Source organism: Podarcis liolepis (genome assembly GCF_965112155.1).
Source record: "Podarcis liolepis genome assembly, chromosome: 1".
Classification (NCBI taxonomy): Eukaryota; Metazoa; Chordata; class Lepidosauria; order Squamata; family Lacertidae; genus Podarcis; species Podarcis liolepis.
In genome coordinates, this window is record NC_139554.1 from 138126336 (window position 1) to 138145026 (window position 18691).

Here is an 18691-nt window from a genome sequence, read left to right on the forward strand (position 1 = left end):
CTTACCCTTGAGAATACAGAGCATGTAAGAGAAGGAGAACCTTCCTCTCTATTTCCTCTCCAAGAGTCACAGTCCTCTGCACATCACCTCTGGGAGCAGGCAGCTGTTCAACATTTCTTTCTTGTTTATTTATTTATTAAAAATTGAGCTTCTTATGCTATGATACAGCAATAGTTTCAATTATTTTGTGCTACCTCTTTGTAATTACTGGGCTGATTGCTGTGATTACAGTGGTACCTCAAGTTACAACTGCATCAGGTTACAAACGCTTCAGGTTACAAACCCCACTAACCTGGAAGAGTTACCTCGAGCTGAGAACTTTGCCCAGGATGTGAACGGAAATTGTGTGCCAGCGGCGTAGTGGCAGCAAGAGGCCCCTTAGCAAAAGCATGCCTCTAGTTAAGAACAGTTTCAGGTTAAGAACAGACCTCCAGAACAAATTAAGTTCTACTGATATTGCTGGTATTTTGGTATTTTGTTCTGGTTGTGCTTTATGGTTAAGACTAGTTATTGATTATATTCTGAATATACCGGTAATATCGGGAGTTTCCTATACACATTTTAAATAAATAAATTCTGCTGCATCTCTGTTTTGTGACTGGCAGTAAAGTACACAAGCACTATAGTCACCAGATGTACTATATATTTTAGATTAGTTACAAAATGTGCATGCATGCATGTTTATATGAACTGGCTTCTAGTGGTGTTTCAAACTCACTGTCCACTGTGGTAAATTTCTTTTGCTTTGAGAATATGTCTTCTAGTTCTTAAGTATTTATTTTCACTCTGTGAAATTCAATTTGCTTACTGTGCTTATGATCCTTATATACAGTTAAATATAAGTACATAATACCATTCCTATCGGGCTTGAAAAGGTCAAATGAAGCATCCGGGAAATATATATCTGAATTCTACATATCCAGAGAGCATCATTAGGTATCCTTCTCTAGCTTCATTTCATTTTGCCTTATATCGTTTGAGTTTTAATACAAAAAAATATTTTCGGGTATATATTGTGTGTGCTCAGCCACTCACAAAACACCTTAATAGGATGGTGAGAGGAAAAATCAATATGTAGTTTACTGTGACTATCCTTAAGAGGATATAGTGCTAAAGTGCTTACTATCTGCCACGATCCTGCAAAACCAAAAACCCAGGAAGCATTTGCTGTGAAGTGTCACCGTGGAATTTAGCAAAGCGAGCCCAGTCTCCTGCTCACTGCAGCTGAGCCACTGGGCTTGTTGGTGTGGGTGGCTTCTCAACTCAGTCTTGGCCTTTCCGAGTGCCCTTAGGCATGCACATCTCATGTTCTTGGGCAGCTTGCACATTAAGATGGTGGTCAGATTTCTTCCTGCACCACCATTTCACTTCATTTCCTCATTGTGCAATGGGAAAGAGGATCCCCTTTCTTCACACACAGCAAGGAAGGCAAGCTGAGAAAGGAGAGTCTCTCTCTCCCGGTGGTGGTGGTGGTGGTGGGGTTATATGTCTTTTGGCCCTGCCCTCTTTGGACCTTGACCCTGTTCACTGGCAATTTGTGGTCCCCAACTACTTTCCCCTGAGAGAATTTTACCCTAGGGAAAAACATTCCACCACCCCTCATGTAAGCCTTTGCGAAGTTACTAAGTACGACTTAAGGTTAATGAATATTGCCTTCACTGGAAAAGCACATGTATGTGGTGAGGAGTTCAATTTAATTTTGGAAATTCCAGTTCTGCATGCTTGTGCAGTGGTTGCTAACTACTACAGTATGTTTTTGGCTGCTTACCCAGCCCCTGTTCCTTTCCGTCTCACGGGGCTTGCTCTGCATAACGTTTGGGTGAACTGTGGCCTCATTAGGCGGAAGATTCTTCACTCTTTGGGATTTCTATCATGTTAATGCCTGTGCTCGGCCCAGGTGCCATCTAAAGCAATCTAGTGTTTTATAGCACTCCCCAGTATATACTGCTCATAATCATTTGACCCTCTGTGATTTATTTGCCTGACTTTTTATTTTTATGGCTTTGGGTTTAATGTCAGAAACTGTTAATCCTTCAGTGTTCCAGAGCTCTGGTGTTTCACAGCCAGCAGCATTGATTTGCAATTGGCAAGAGAGAATGTGCTTGCCTCGGCCAGTTAAAGCCTATTTGAAAACAATGCTGTGTAGTCTGTGTCCAAAGAGGTTTTTTTGTGTGTGGGTCTGCTTCCAAACCTCTTCACTGTCAGCTGCTACAAAATCTATTGTAAATAGTAAAAGCCCCAAAAGGAGCAGTTTGCACAAGACATCCTATATAAATTTCAAAAATGTTCCATTCTGACTTCACCTCCTACATTTCCTAGGTTAAAATCAAATGGTTTTATGGCCCTTGGTATTTTGAGCCATGACACAGCTAAAATTTCCCCATTCTAATGCTCATATAGGCATCTTTGTTTTTTATTAGAATCAATCTTTGGTGATTTTATTACTTTGTTACTTTTAATTTATAACAGCCTTATGAAACAGGGATAGTTTGGCTTCCATATTACAAAATATGCATTGAGAAATGGAATAATAAAATAATATACAGCTATCTTCTCATTTAGGCCACAGCCTGAGTCAGAAAAATCTGACTGATGTCTCTCATGGTAAATACTACATTGCGCGCGCGCGCACACACACACAGAGCGCACCTTCTGAGGTCCACCATTGTGAAACAGCTACCAATTTCTAGGAGCAACTTTATTAGGAGACCAGTAAAACAGCACATTAAAATATTGTCCCTGATGGCGGTTTCACTACAGGACCAATTTGCTAATGAGCAGAAGGGACTTTTTCATAAAGACCAATTTAAATTTCTTACTGCCCGTATGGTATCTGTGCACTCTGGGAAACTATCGGAGCCATTCCAGATACAGCCTTGTTACTAATAGGTTTTGCTCTAAGCATAAAACAAACACCAAGTCTGGCAGCCCAAAGCCATGGCCAAACCAATCTATTTTTATTCAGCATGGTGCCATTTCCTTTCCTGTGTCACTGGAAAAATGAATGGACCTAACTTAGCCGTGGCCATTCATCCAGAAACAGAGTGCTCTCAAAATAACCATGTGAGCATGCCATATTTTATCAGAAATAGTCAATGGAATCCTTCATACAAAACTGGAAGAAGGGAAGTTGGGGATCCTCCGTGGTTTCCTCAGAGAGACGGTTAACTTAATGCATAAGGGCTCTTGACGAAAAAGTGGGAAATATGAAAAGGATGATGGCCATCTTGGCAGGACCTTTGCTTCAGTGCTGACACATTTCACTGAAGGCATGCCTGTTTTCGAGATCAGCTGCCTGAGCTCAAGAGTATAGTCAAAGAACTACTGCAATAGAAAGATATCATATACAAACCCATATGCTTTTATATGGGCATCTCGCAGCTCCTTTGTTTTGTATACATCAATGCTATCTGTCCCTGTTTTATGTCTGTAAAGAAAATAATAATTTAGAAACCCAATAGAAATGATGATGTGGGGGAGAGAAATATAAAATATCTACAAAATCTAAGTCCTAATTGCAAAACTTAGCAGTTTGTGAAGGGAAACACAGATTACTGATGGGCAAATCCATCTATTTCTGGTCTATGCCACTTTATCCATAATTATGTTCCTTTCTAAAAAAATCTCAAAATAGCATTTAATGCATATTTCATGTGTATTTTGTCTCAATTTACATATTTACATGTTTGTTTTGGTATGTTTAAACTGCTGAGAACTGTGCCACAATATTCAGAGACAGGTAGAATCAGGGGAGGCAGCTACTGTGAGTTCTGATCCACACATTAGTCCAAGAGCTGGGAATGTTTCTAAGGCGCATGTTGTCCAAATGTTTTACAAAAGCAGGACCTTAAAAACTGTTCTCAATTTAAAAAAAACCAAAAAACTTTTTGCTTCTTAGGGAATGATGTACCTGGAAGAGAGGCGATTGGTTCACAGAGACTTGGCAGCCAGGAATGTCTTAGTGAAATCACCAAACCATGTGAAGATCACAGACTTTGGCTTGGCCAGACTACTGGAAGGGGATGAGAAAGAGTACAGTGCTGATGGAGGAAAGGTGGGTGTTGGATTAAATCCAGGATTTGAAAGGGCCTTGATCCTAAGCCTGTTTCTTGATAAACCTTTGGGGAAGGTGAGTTTCATGGCCCCCATCTTGATACCAGGGCTGCCTATCCATGAGACAAGGTGAGACAACTGCCTCAGGTGGCAAGATCCACAGAGGCAGCAGATCCAGTCTCTAAGCAATGCATTGCCAGCTTCCACAGTGGCAGCAACAGTTGCATTGCGCTCCTTGGAGGTTGGATCTGCCCCCTCCTTGGCAGTGCCCCCCCATGCCACCTGTTGGCGAATAGGTGCTACTGGTCTCCTCCCACCCCTAGGGAGGAAATGATGGGAGCTGCTCTGTGGCTCTGCTTTCCTGGGCTCTGTACCCACCTCATGTGATTCAGAGCAGGGGCCACCCCAGTGATGGGCTTAATTCCCACGTCAACCATTGGGTAAGGTTGATTTGACTCCTCCACCTGTTCCCGATATAGATCTTCACTCACCACTTCTACACTAGTGAGGGGGTACCATTTTGTGACTTGCCTTGGGTGCTAAAATGTCTTGGTCTGGTCCTGATTGCTACCATTATAAACCTGAGGAACCACAACTGTTTCATAGTATTCTGTTGCAGTGATGCCATAGTAATCCAATATTACAAAGACAATTATCCCATACCTTGATTGTGTCCAATTCATTTCAATTTACTTTTCATTGGGAAAACCAATTATTGGTGGCAGGGCATGCAAATAAGGGTGACTAGACATGCAAATTCTTCTGCAAGCTGAGTTGGAGTGAAGAAAAGAGTAGCTAAGAAGCTACAGAAACTCTTAAACAAGCTTGTCGCTGGTTGTGGAAACACTTTGCGCAGACTGATTGGATGTTTGAGTTACTATGGAACCAGCAGTTCAGTACATATCCCATTGAAAGTATGGAATAGCTAAATGGTATCCATTTTGCAATGCTTGTTCCTGCCAATGCACATCTGATTTATGGCCATGGTTCCTGAAAGCAAAGATTTCCTTCATGGAGGCAGGAACAGAAAGCTAGAACACTTCATAGAAGTAAAGGGGTGGGCTTTGCACAACTCCTATTCCAATGAATTCCCATCATCTACTGTGGGATTTAAAAATGCTTCTCCTCCATTGTTAATTTTCTGGAAGAAAAATGCAGATAGTTTTAGACAGTCCACTCGGGGATTTTTCCCTACAAATCTGCACTTCAGCTCACAATAAACAGCCAGATTTCCTTATGGCAGCACTTGAGACCCAAGGCACTGTTAAAGAGAGAAAGAACATTCAGACAATGAATAGAGCTATAATTAGATTGTAACTGATAATGTAAACCGTTAGCATATGTTTATTTTCTGAGCCTCACCATTGAGCAAGGCCAAATGATGCTCCTGAAATCACTTGCGGCGGAGGAAGAGGAGTGTTTGGGGAGCGCACCGCCCCCGGCAGCGCAATCCCAGTGGGGTGCCATCATGGCTGCCCCCCCGCCCACACCTCCGCAGGTGGCGCACCACACCCCCAGGATGCACGCCCCGCCCCCAGGATGTGCGCCAGCCCTTCCCCCTGGCAGAGCAGAGGAACACTGAGCTCCACCGCCAATTGCTGAGCGAGGAGGGACAAGGCAGGGGGAGGTCAGTACGGTGCAGGCACAGTAGCAGGAAAGCGCCTGGACCAGGATGAGCTCCCTCCTCTTCTCCCCTCCCTGTCTCGGTAAGCACCAGTGATGCTCAGCACTGGGAAGCCAGATGAGAAGCCACCGACCACGGCTGCCTGTAATGTGAACTGAAAACCCAGGTTTGGGGCAAATGTCCTTTTCTGCACTAATTGCTTTTGCTTGCTTTCTTTTGTCACCCTAGATGCCAATTAAGTGGATGGCTCTTGAGTGTATACATTACAGGAAGTTCACACATCAGACTGACGTTTGGAGCTATGGTAAAACAAAAGCCTATTTGTTTAATTCATTACTTTGTATCTACGCATGGAGCTCTTCTAACCTGTTTCTGACATTTATCTTACTTACTTTAGTACAAAGGAGGAGGAAATTCAGTGGCTGGACTCATGAGCTCCATGTAGAAGCCTCGGGGCCTGACTACATGTTCCCTTAAGGAAGCAAGTAGCAATTAGGTTGTGGCTTTTTGAAAATTAAATACCAGGCATGAAGGAACATTGCTATCAGCACCACTTGGTAACATATCCCACCTCTACCATGCACAGCCATGAGCTTTTTTGGGGGGGCGGGTATCAAATTGCCACCAATGGGAACTTTCTATGGCAAAAGCTAATTGCCATATGGAAGGAGAAATGTTTATTTAGACTGCAGCAGCTGAGGAGGGAAGGCTTTAACCTCCCCTCCCCACAGGTGTGGTGCTGGTAGCAAGCTCCCTCTCTGCACACCTGGCATTAATTTTTAAAAACTTCATTAACCTAATATTCAGCTAGGGCATCAGCTTGGAGGTCTGGTCTTTCCTGTCTTCCAGCAGGTGAGAATGACTTCTGTTTGAGACGCCAAAGAGCCACTGCTGCAAGTTAGGACTCTTGCTCCTACCTAGCTAGATATGCTATGAAGTGAGTCCTTGCCCTGAGCTTCGTTCCACACTTCCTCATCTGTTGGTTCTCTTCAAAAAGAAAAATCTGAATAGAGTTGTTAAGTTGTTTCTGTGAAATATTCCAGACTGTAATGCTACCTTCACTGGTGTAAGCAGCAGGTTAGTAGCAGTGTGGCGCATCATAAAAAACAGTTCTTTTCTGCTTAGCTTAAGATATATAGAAAAAATGCTGGGGGCCATAGTTTTCAACACTCCTTAGAAAAGCTAAGTTGAAAAGCTGTGAATGTTTCTGGGTGTTGTTGTTTTTTTAAAAAAAAATGGCTGATGGGAATTTTTGTACCATAAAAGGAAATTTATTATAACACAGAACAAATAAAGTGAGAGGGAGGATTAAACTGATAGGTAAGCAGACTGATCATTATGGGATCCAATTGTGCTTCCCAAATAACCTTACCATTTGTAAGAAAGGTCGAGCGCATGAGGAATCTCTGAAATCCATAAACAGGGAATTAGTTTAATTTAGTTAATTGGAATATCAAGCTCAAATCATTGGCACCTGTCTGGCTGTTTGCCTCCTGAGCTCTTCCAGCTGCTGCTGGAATGATTCCCTGCCCCTTGGATAGTGAAACCAGAGAGAATGAAGCCTGCAGGAAGCAATTAAAATAAACTTGGTCATCACTTGCTCTTGCAAAAGGTATTTGCAACAACAGTAGTACAATCACTCGTGTGGTACTAGCTGAAATCTTATTAGGATGTGACAGCAAAATATAGTATTTGGCTCTTCAAACTGGCTACCTTTATTTTCTCTTGAGCTAAGAAAAAAAAATGGACATTGGGATTTTATATACAAAGACATCCAATGGCCTCTTTTGTGATATATGCCTCTAGTTAGCAAAATAGCCGTGTTCTCTGAGAAGTATTAACAACACTACAGAGAAAGACCTCAGCCCTGGAACCTTTGAAGTAATGCAGGAGGTCTCAGGTGGGCAGCCATACCCAATGCATCTCTACTCAGAAGTTAAGTCCCAGTAAAGTCACTGAAACTTACAGCCAGCTAAATGTGCGCATGACAGCATCTGTAACCCTATGGTCTCTTTTTGTGATACACTTTTTTGTTGTAATGACTTGAATGTGCTTAATAGTGTGTAATTGCTAGTTTCCTATTTCTGAATGCATTGAGTTTTAGATTTACTTCCAGATGTGGTGTTTTAGTCTACATCGTTCTCATTTTTCTAACCTAGTAAGATTTGCATGCATGCATGTATCTTTAATTTTGATGACGATATCAGTCAGTCAAAGAACAGCAGCCCAGAGGATGCGTGAGGCTGAACTCAGTGGTTGCCCCACTGCTGCAAGTGAAGCCCTGCTGCCCTTCTGCTGGCCAGCTGGGGTGGGATGTTGGTGCGTGATTTCCACTCTGCCAGCTCCATATGGGGCCCCAGAGATGCCTGGATCCGATGCTGAAATGTGTGGCTAGAGGGGGGGAAATGCCACATGTTTGTACTCTATGCGCTATCAATAGTTGTGTTACCTGCCCCTCTCCTGGCTGGAAGTAACAACCTGCAAGATATGATTACCGCACTGGAGGCATATTTTAAATGACCTTTAAAATAAAAGAATTAAAAAAGACCAAATAAGGAAGCTTCTGGGACAAGAGGGTAGTTTTGATATTAAACTAGGTCTTTGCGGATTTAAAAAAAAGTTACTTACGGCTTTGTGTGTGTTATTTATCTTCTTTCCCAGCTGAAAGAGAATAATAATAAAAATAATTTTGAAGACATTTGAAAATAGTGTCCCAGTTACAAAAACATTGCACGGCCATAAATCATAAGGCATTTCTAAATATATATGATATAGACATGCATCACACACTGTCACTGATTTTGAGTGACATGAAACATAAAAATAGTATAACTTTTTTGCTTTCGGGGTAAGTTAGAGAAAATGTGCTATTTTAGAAAATAGGTTTTTCTCTCTCTTCACAATAGAAGTTTCTTTGGTGTAGGTGGCATTTTTTTTTTAACTTTTCCACATTTTAAAATATTGACATAATTTTTAAACTGCATCCCTGCAAATCATTCTAAATATTTTCCCCTTGCTGATATGCAGTATTCTTCCCTTAAGTCCCAGGTTCTTAAATGATGAAAGAATCAAGTAATATTCCTTTGGATCTGCTGAGGATTATACCAGCAAACTGTAGGATCTCTTCTTTGGTCCCTGGGGTTCCCCTGGGGTTCCCCCCAACTTTTATATGCATTATCTTTCATGCATTGAGGGAACGTGTTTCAGCTTTGAACCAGGGCTGAGGGACCTGTGGGCTCTCCAGAAGTTGTCAGCCCAAACGCCCATCATCCCCTGCTATTGGCTGTGCTGCCTGGAGGCAGCTGAATCCTGTTGGAGTCCAGCACCTTTTTGTATACCAAAGGACCATGCAGCCATTAGTAGTCCACCCAGCTCACTATTGACACACTGCCTGCAGCAGTTCTCCAGGGTGTCACACAAGGGACAATCCTAGCCCTACCTGGAGGCTCCTGGGCTTGAACCTGGGACCTTTTGAATGCAAAACATATGCTCTATCTCCATCAAGTCCCGTTGCAGTCAGGGTACCGCAGGTTTCCCATTTCTGCCTTAAACTGGAATAAAAACAGCTAAAAAATACACTTTGGCCACAGTCGCCCGAGAGGCTACTCAAGATCCTAACTATTCATTCAAGGAGGCTTCGTCAAGACAACTTTCTAGTAGATTGACCCCAGCAGCAATAGGAGAACAGAGTGCTGGGATTTATTTACTGCTTTTCTCAGTTTGCCATATGAAATGCTGGAAGTCCACCTGATCCAGTGTTTGATTGTGGGCAGGAAGAGCACCAGTGCTCACAGAGAGCTCCATTTCCTTGCGCAGGAGCATCCTCTACCATGGCGCAGGGCAGGAGGTGGCAGTGGTGCTTAAACACGTGTGGAGGGACACTGGTATTGCATTTTCTCTAACAGGCCTCATGAAGGAGCTCTGCGTTGCATGTTCCTAAAACAAGACCGCACATGAACTGGTGCAAATCCCACTGTAACCTTATATTGGCTCAGATAAATGATTCCTAATGTGTGTATATTCATGTTTCAAGTATGCATTCATTAAAATGTGACCATTGCTTTTCTGTTTTAGGTGTCACCATTTGGGAGCTTATGACCTTCGGTGGAAAGCCCTATGATGGCATCCCAACAAGAGAAATCCCTGACTTGCTAGAGAAAGGGGAGCGCTTGCCACAACCTCCGATCTGCACCATTGATGTTTACATGGTGATGGTGAAATGTGAGTATTTCTCGCTGGGCTGTAGCTCTGTGCGGATGAGCTGTATTGAAGCGTTGGTCTGCCACAGCTTGCATTCATCAGTGTCGTGAGTCCTCTGTAATACTGCTTGCCGTTTTGAAGCATTATATTCAGGAGGCTACATCAATTATGTCTAAATATTACACACAAGCCTCACACTTGTGAAGGATGTGAGTCTGATGGAATACGCTTGCATTAGCTTGGATTCTTATTGCCAGCAGATAGTATCAGACATTATTCCTGTGAAGTCAAAATTGTAGCAGACAAATTGCTGTCATTTCCATAACAATTGATTTGTTAGATGATAGCATTTCACATAATTACGGTACCCAGGTAGTCACCTATTAAAGGTTCTAAAGGGGTGAAAGTTGACTCTAAATGACATAGTGAATAAGAAATAAAATCCAGCGTGTTTTATTTTTTAAAAAAACTTGGATTAATATGAAAAGACTGAGCTTTTGGGAGGAAGTGTTCCAGTGTGGAGAGGCACTGATATTTTAGTTGCTAGATATGCATCTTTAAGGGCAGGGGGAGAGAAGAGTTGGGCAAGAATCCCGAGCAAATCATTATTATTTGTGCTATTTGCAACTGGATGCTCACCAACAGATCTCCCCCCTCTCCCAATGTGCACATGCTAGAAAGTGTGACCCTGAAGCTCAAGCTTCTAATTTAAAAAGAATTAGGAAAGTCTCTGTGGTGTTTCTGACTTAATTTAAATGAGATTAACACACAGCCATTTCCTCCACGTGGGGTTTGGTGCTCGTGTGTACAGATGAAAACATTAAACTCAGAGTACGAAGAAGCTAATCCTGCTAACCGCTTGAGCTGACAGGCTGCTGCAGCAGCACACAAGAGCTTTGTTGGGGAAGGCCAGGAATCCTACCAAGTTCAGCATCACCAAAGAATCACAGGGAGGGAACTGTGCCATTGCTGGTGGATGCTCAGGCCCCAACTTGTTGAGTCATGACTTCTTTCCTTCTGCAATGGCATGCAAGGTAAACAAAATTAGCATTCCGAGTACTTAATTGTAGAGGATGATGACCTCATAACAAGACTTTAGGACATGAGGCAAAACCATTGTTGAGGGCACGTAAACCAGAAGCCAACCTGAAGTCCTTCCTATATATGCGTAGCTACATCACAATCATTCTCTTTTTTTTTAAAATTTTTATTGGTTTTACAGATTTTTTAAACATAAACAAACACATAAAAACAAACAAACACGTATAGTTTCATAACATTTTTTCATAAACTTCTTTTCCGGGACTCCCCCATACCCCCCCTTTCTGCATCCCAATGTCCAAAGTATTTTTTAGCAACTTCTAAGTATACCTTTCCAACCTCTGTCATCTTAGTTATCTCTATAATCTGACCTTATATCACTGTATCCTTTTGTTCCTAAAAACCACAACACTCTAACATTCATTAAGTTTATAATAGTCCTTAAGATAACTTTTAAATTTTCTCCATTCTTCTTCCACCGTCTCTTTTCCTTGGTCACGGATTCTGCCTGTCATCTCGGCCAGTGTCATATAGTCCATCACTTTCATCTGCCATTCTTCCAGAGTGGGTAGATCTTGTGTCTTCCAATACTTTGCGATGAGTATTCTTGCTGCTGTTGTGGCATACATAAAGAAAGTTCTATCCTTCTTTGACACCAATTGGCCGACAATGCCCAAGAGAAAGGCCTCTGGTTTTTTGAGGAAAGTACTTTTGAGTACCTTTTTCATTTCATTATAGATCATTTCCCAGAAAGCCTTAATCTTTGGGCATGTCCACCAAAGGTGATAGAAGGTACCTTCAGTCTCCTTACATTTCCAACATTTATTATCGGGCAAGTGATAAATTTTTGCCAGCTTGACTGGGGTCATGTACCACCTATAAACCATTTTCATAATGTTTTCCTTTAAGGCATTACATGCCGTAAATTTAATGCCGGTGTTCCATAACCATTCCCAGTCAGCTGACATAATGTTATGACCCACATCCTGTGCCCATTTGATCATAGCCGATTTGACTGTTTCGTCCTGTGTATTCCATTTCAGCAACAAATTATACATTCTTGATAAATTCTTAGTATTGGGTTCTAACAATTCAGTCTCTAGTTTTGATTTTTCCACCTGGAAACCAATTTTCCTGTCCTGTTTGAAAAATTCCATTATTTGATGATATTGAAACCAATTTTGTACTTTATGTTTCAATTTCTCATAACTTTGTAATTTCAACTTATCTCCATCCTGTTCCAAAATTTCCCAATACTTCGGCCATCCGACCTCCATATTGAGTTTCTTCACTGCTTTAGCCTCCACTGGTGACACCCATCTAGGGGTTTTGTTTTCCAACAGATCTTTATATCTTATCCAAACATTAAACAGTGCTTTTCTAACAATGTGATTTTTAAAGGCACTATTGACTTTGTCATACCATAGGTATGCATGCCAACCGAAAGCATTGTTAAAACCTTCCAGGTCTAAAATGTCTGTATTCTCGAGGAGCATCCATTCTTTCAGCCAGCAAAAAGCTGCTGCCTCAGAGTACAATTTTAAGTCCGGACTTACATCACAATCATTCTCAACCACCAGAAGTCTAGCTGTAGCAGTTAAGGTTGGAGAAATATTTACGCATAATCGCTTACTGTGTTGTTGTTTTCTATAGAAGCCTGGTTGGTTTTAAGGTCTCCAAGGTCCTCCTCACAGAATTCATGCTTGAAAAGTGCATTATCTGGTTTGGTTGTGAAGTTTTGCTCCTTTGTATTTTAATTGGCTGGTTTAGGATGTACGTATATGTGGTCCCCTGGGAAGAGATTACACATGTTCTGAATTGCATCACACTTTTGAAGTCTCAGTCAGAACGGTGGTTTCCTCCCCTTTGAGGCTTGACATACAGGCCTGGTTGTCATGGAAGCAATGAACTTTTTTTCCTCTGCGCTGCACCAGTTCAGATTGCAGGTGGAGATCCACATGCATGCTCCTCCCTGCAATATACTTCCCTTCTCATAGAATACTTTCCCTTGCTTTTCTGATGTTCTTTGGTCAGGGAATTACCGTATTTCGTATGGAGGAGCGTTCATGCAAGAGTCCTCACTTGCAATTTGAAGTGGAACAAGGCAGGCTCAAGTTAACCACCTCAGGGGGGGATACAGACCAGAACCTCAGGCCTGTAGTTGTGCAGGCTGGTTCACATGTGTGTCTGCACATTTCCTCTATGTCTAGTGAGATGCTTGTTACATGTGGTGAATAGTTTATGATCCCAGAGCCATGTGTATATATCCTGCTCATGTGATCTACTCACCCCTCTATTGAGGGAGATGAAATGCAGGGCAGGATCAGTGCATATACAGGCAAGCACATACCAGCTCTGCAGTTTGCCTTATGCCTTAACGTGGAGGAAGGGTGCAAGCACACTAGAATCTCACACTAGGGCCATATGTGAGCCAGCTCATGATCTCTGGATGTGATTCTACACTGGAAACCATTTGGCAAGATGCTCAAAGCTAATGTGGTGTTGTACTAGTCTCATCCTGAGTTGTACGTACAACTTCATCACTAGCAGTCAGGTGTCACTCACAGGTTCTAGGTATTTAAATGGGGAAGAGTGGAGGTTTCAACAGATAAGACCCACTTTATTTAGACTTCCTGCCAAATGATGACAGATTCCTCAAAAATTGCTGATGCTATCTTGGGTGGAAGAGGGTTGCTCTGAGATAAACTAGTGGCTGTTGCAGAGCAGAATATACTTATTAGTGATACTTTGTGCCCTCGGTCATGCAGCAGAGGAGAGCCAGCTATTTTCAGAGAGCCTTTCTCTGAACCAGCAAGAAGAAAGATAAGAGGAAACAAAATGCCATACTATGAAAAATCAAACATGTCTAGGTAGCAGCAGCCATAGTAATCAAGCAGGCTTTAGATGCACAGAGGTATTTCTGCGATGTAATCAACACTAACAAATGATGCTGGGGGGGGGGGCAATAAAAAAACTTGACAGGGATATCCAAGAGCTGTCATATTTAATAGCCATCCCATTTTATGCTTCTGGAAAGCTTGGTTTCCTCTCTACTGTATTTTTTTGAGATAAAGAATTCTCCATAGTATAATGGGGATCATAATAAATGGAACATGAGATGTAGATAGGATTAGAAACAATTGGGACCTACCCAGCCATTAGCAAACCAGTGTAGCTGCAAGTGGGGTTCAGAAGCTGTGTGATGTGTTGGTTTTTCATAGTACTAGGACACCTGTAATGAGTGACAGTAGCCCCTACAGCTTACCCCACACAATCTGCATTATACTGTGCCATAAAGACGAGGCAGAGATGAATAAAATGCTGCATAGAACAGAATGGGCAGATAACTCAAGCAACTGAGTGAAACCTCAGACTCCAGGGGAAGATTTGATTGTGTGTCAAGTATAGAGAAAATCAAAAATGAAAATAACAACACAAGGAAGTGTCTCAGAAAGAAAAGGGATAGTTAAGATATGCACCATGTCATCTTGGAAGTGAGTATAATAGGACTCATTTCCTAGACTCCATTTCAAGCCTAGGTTTGGCACTGGAACTGCCTTTGTCACCCAGATCGATGGCCTTTCTCAAGAAAGAGAGAGGGAAAGTGTTAATTCCCCTTAACCTCCCAGTGACTTTTGGTGCTATTGACCATAGTACCTCATAGTCTCCAACTTTTCCCAATCCAAATCCAGGACACCATGCCACCGCAACTCCACCATGCCACCTTGGCCTGCCGCTGCCACCGTCCACCCCACCCCCCACCTGCAAGCACACCTATGCTGCCTTGGCCTACCTGCCGCCTTACCTTCGTCAGCTCACTGCCACTTGTGATGAGGCCAAGCCCTCCTGTGCCACAAGGCCTGCTGCGGCTGCTGATATACTTCCAGAAGTTGGCGCCGCACTTTGCAGAGGCACGTCTGCAGCCATGACAGGCCTCAATGGAGGCCTTGAGGCGGCAGCAGACGGGGAGTTGGGACATTCAGGATTTGAAACGGAAGCTGGGGTGACTTCTGTTAATCTGGGATGTCCTGCTCAAAGCAGGACAGTTGGGAGGTACAATATGTACCTCCTTCGAACACCCAGAGTTCGAAGTTGAGAGTTGGAGGGCCTTCTTTGCAATGGTTCTGCTCCTCCCTCTCAAGATGGTTTCAAAGAATGGGGATGGAAGTCTTCTACTTGACCCTGCAGAAGCTGACCTGCAGAGTCCTGCAGGGTTTGATCTTGTCTTCCATGGTATTTAATATTGATATAAAGTTGGTGGTAATAGTCATCGAGGAATTTCGAGCGAGGTGTGATCATTATGCAAGTGTCAACCATTTCTCTCTCTCTGTTCCATCTGAATTATGAGAAGCAATGCAGATGCTAAACCACCATGTGGAAGTTGTAATAGACTGGAAGTGGGGCAATAATTGGAAACTGAATCCAGGCAATCCGTGCTGTTGTGTTTGTGGTTGGTTCTTGGGTCCAGGCTTTGGAGGGACACCCTGCTCTAATGGGGCTTTTACTCCCCTTGAAGGAGCAGTTGTGTACTCTTGAAGCCATCGTTATCATTTGAATAACAGGTGGAATCATTGTCTAGAAGTGCCTGTCCAAGCTCCAGATGGCTTGCCACACACAGTTATCCATGCTCTGGTAACTTCCAGACTGAACTATTGTAAGCATTCTGTGTGTGGCTGCCATTGAAAACAATTGAGCGATTGCAACTGGTGCAAAATACAGTGGCCAAGATCCTTTGGGGCACTGCCACAGTCACATATAATACCTATTTTGAAAGGACTGTGCTGGTTGCCAATCACCTTCGGGATACTTATGGTGACATATAAAGCCCTAAATGACTTGAAGTCCAAATATCTGAAGGAATGTCTCCTGCCATTGCATTAAGATGTGCAGAGGAAGCCCTACTTTGTATCCTTTTGCCAAGTAATGTCTGTATTGTGTGGGTGCATGGGATGTCCTTCTCTGTTCTATCACCAAGTTATGGAATGACACACACCCCATCCATGATGTGTGTCATGCTCCAATGTTATTGACAGGTAAAGACAGATATTTGTCCAGTGAAGCGAAGTGCATTGTGGATTGAGTGTGTGTTTTACTAAATTATTACCATGTGAATCTTATCTGTGATTAACATGTTTAGCTGGTCAATATTATTTTATCTATTTTTGAACATGGTTCATTTTTATTATTTTACTATAAATGTAAAGGGCAGGTTATAAGTACCATACGTAAAGAGTAAATATGCTTAAGATTTCTGCTCTTAATAAGTAAGCTTAAACCATGATAGGGAACAAATATTTAGGAAATGAAAATGTAAGGTGTACTGAGTACAGTAAAGAGTAAAAAGCCATAATATAGTCCATGATATAGCCAACTTCAGCTGGGTGGTGCCTTGAGTTTATACCTCCTCTTAAGGACTGAACTGTTTATGAAAAGCCATACATTGCTTGTTATTAACAAGAAGCATTTTTCCTCTCATTCTATCTGGCCTTAGGTTGGATGATTGATGCTGACAGTCGGCCTAAGTTCAAGGAATTGGCTGCTGAATTTTCTAGAATGGCTCGAGATCCTCAGAGATACCTGGTCATCCAGGTGAGCAGCTCTGCAGTAGACTTTCTCTCTGAATGGGCTTTCCTAAGATCATTTTAAAGGTTACACAGGGACGAACTCTTTTTTTTTTTTTGCTATCAAGTAAACATTCACAAGTGTACCACTACTATTCCTGGTTTCTGACTATCATTCCTATATAATGCATGAGTTTTCCAACAGAGTTATGTCACAAATACATTTTGGAGAGTTGTGTAATCGCGTAATCTTGGTATTTTAAATTTTAAAATCTGCTAAGGATGTGCAAAGTTGTCCTTAGTAATTTTGGTAGTCAAATTAGGGATGGGCGAATCAGTCTATTTCCTGCCCATGTCATTTTCTGCTATAATATGCATTAATCCATTTTTTAAAATGCACCAATATCAAATTGCATATTTTCTCATATATATATGTGTGTGTGTGTGTGTGTAGAGAGAGAGAGAGAGTTTTCAAAAATCAAAATGCACATTAGGTAGTATGAAAACTTGTTAGATAACTAAATCCCAATCTGATAATTAATCTGGGAGGTGAAGACTAGGTCGATTCATATCAGAATTCACAAATACTGAAGTTCTCAGACATCCCTAAATCTAATGAAAAACTCCTTTTGAGTTTCACTGAAATTCCTCAGGCAAAATCCAGTGAGTAGCCTATGGGTGTACAAAAGTAGAGATGGACAAATTGGTTTAAATTTTGCATGTGACTGATACAAAGACCATTCTGTCCTATTTGTCCTTGCATGTATGGATTCTTTTTGAATCGACACCACTATTATCTGAACCACCATTTACAACGTGGTCCAATGGATGCCTTTCAAAATATTATTTATTCTTTACAGGGTCCAGCCGCTTGTGACTAGCTAACTAAAAAGCACAGCAGCTGCTGTGCAGATTGAAATAGAACTAGATGGTGATGGGGACATTGAGTGAGTGGAGTGGGGGCACACATGGCTGCCCCCATTGCTAGCTCACACAGAGGTGCTGCATCTTCCATCTGGATTTCCATCCAAGAAGAAACCACAATAATTTCAAAGGGCAATGTTCTATGGTGTCTTTCTGCAGAAGGAAGAAACCCTTCAGAGGAACAGGAAGGAGGGCAGTTTTCAGCATTGTGTCTCTCCCCTCCAGACCCTCAGTGCTCCCCCTGCAAATCTGCTTCAGAGGGTCCCCAAGATATTTTGCCTCTAAAGAAATCCCAGAGTCTCTCTGAAAGTCATTTTAAGGGAGAGTCTGAATGCAACTAGTTTCACACGCCTGCACTTAAGATACTCACTGGAGTCGTGTGTGGTCCTTTGCTTGCACATGGAGAGATCACCATACGGCTCAACAGAGTCCTGTTTCACTGCAACAGCCCATTCCAGAGAATGACAACTCTTGTCAAGTAACTTGACAGACCAGTGGCAGAGAAGGAAGATGGATGTGGAAATGGCCTCCAGTGCCCTGGACTCCCGTGGAATGTGACAGGGGCGGAGGAAGAAAGAGGACTCTAATTCTAGATGGACTGGGAAATCTGTGGTCTGTTTTGTCATGCATGATTTTGTTGAGATTCCTGTATTGCAGGGGGTTGGACTAGATGACCCCCAGGGTCCCTTCCAGCTCTACAATTCTCTGATTCTGTGTTGCTGGACCACAACTCCCATCATCCTTGACCATTGGCCATGCTGCCTGGGGCTGATGGGAGTTGGTGTCCAGCAACCTCTGGCCTGCCACAGGTTTCCCATTCCTGGCTTATAGGGATCTCTGCCTGTACTGGCTCTCCTCCCTTCCCCTCATTCAGCTAAAGAGCTGTATATAGTGAGAAAATATTTTCCCCATCACCATTTGTGTGATTATGTTATTACAAGGCAGAACAACAAGTATAAAATGACATTTCAGTTAAATTATTTATTTTACTTCAAACCCAAACCCTTTTTACATTTTCATTTAGCATCTGCTCTGTAAGTGATTTCTTTTTTAAAAAAAGAATATATACCAAATTCTCTTATTAAGATGAATGGAAAAAGGAGTGCTTTCCCCCTTTCTTAAAAACTGAATGCAGCTATTTAAAAAAATCAGCACCTTAATATTCAGTTTCCATGCTCAAGAGAGCCTTTTTAAGTACTGTAGTAATTACTCAGATAGAGGTAAAATGGATTGATTCTTTTTTGCTCATTTGGGGGCTTCTTTGGCCAGTGTTTGCACAAAGTGGCTT

At 42.2% G+C, this 18691-nt stretch overlaps 1 protein-coding gene across 2 annotated transcripts in view; it reads left to right on the forward strand.

Moving 5' to 3' along the window:
- Positions 1 to 18691, forward strand: part of ERBB4 (erb-b2 receptor tyrosine kinase 4) — a 796937-nt gene that overhangs the window by 754770 nt on the left and 23476 nt on the right. For both annotated transcript variants that reach the window (XM_083472043.1, XM_083472044.1), the window contains 4 exons: positions 3899 to 4054; positions 5906 to 5981; positions 9752 to 9898; positions 16410 to 16507. In XM_083472043.1, coding sequence (XP_083328169.1) covers positions 3899 to 4054; positions 5906 to 5981; positions 9752 to 9898; positions 16410 to 16507 — 477 coding nt within the window. The remainder of the gene's footprint in view (positions 1 to 3898; positions 4055 to 5905; positions 5982 to 9751; positions 9899 to 16409; positions 16508 to 18691) is intronic.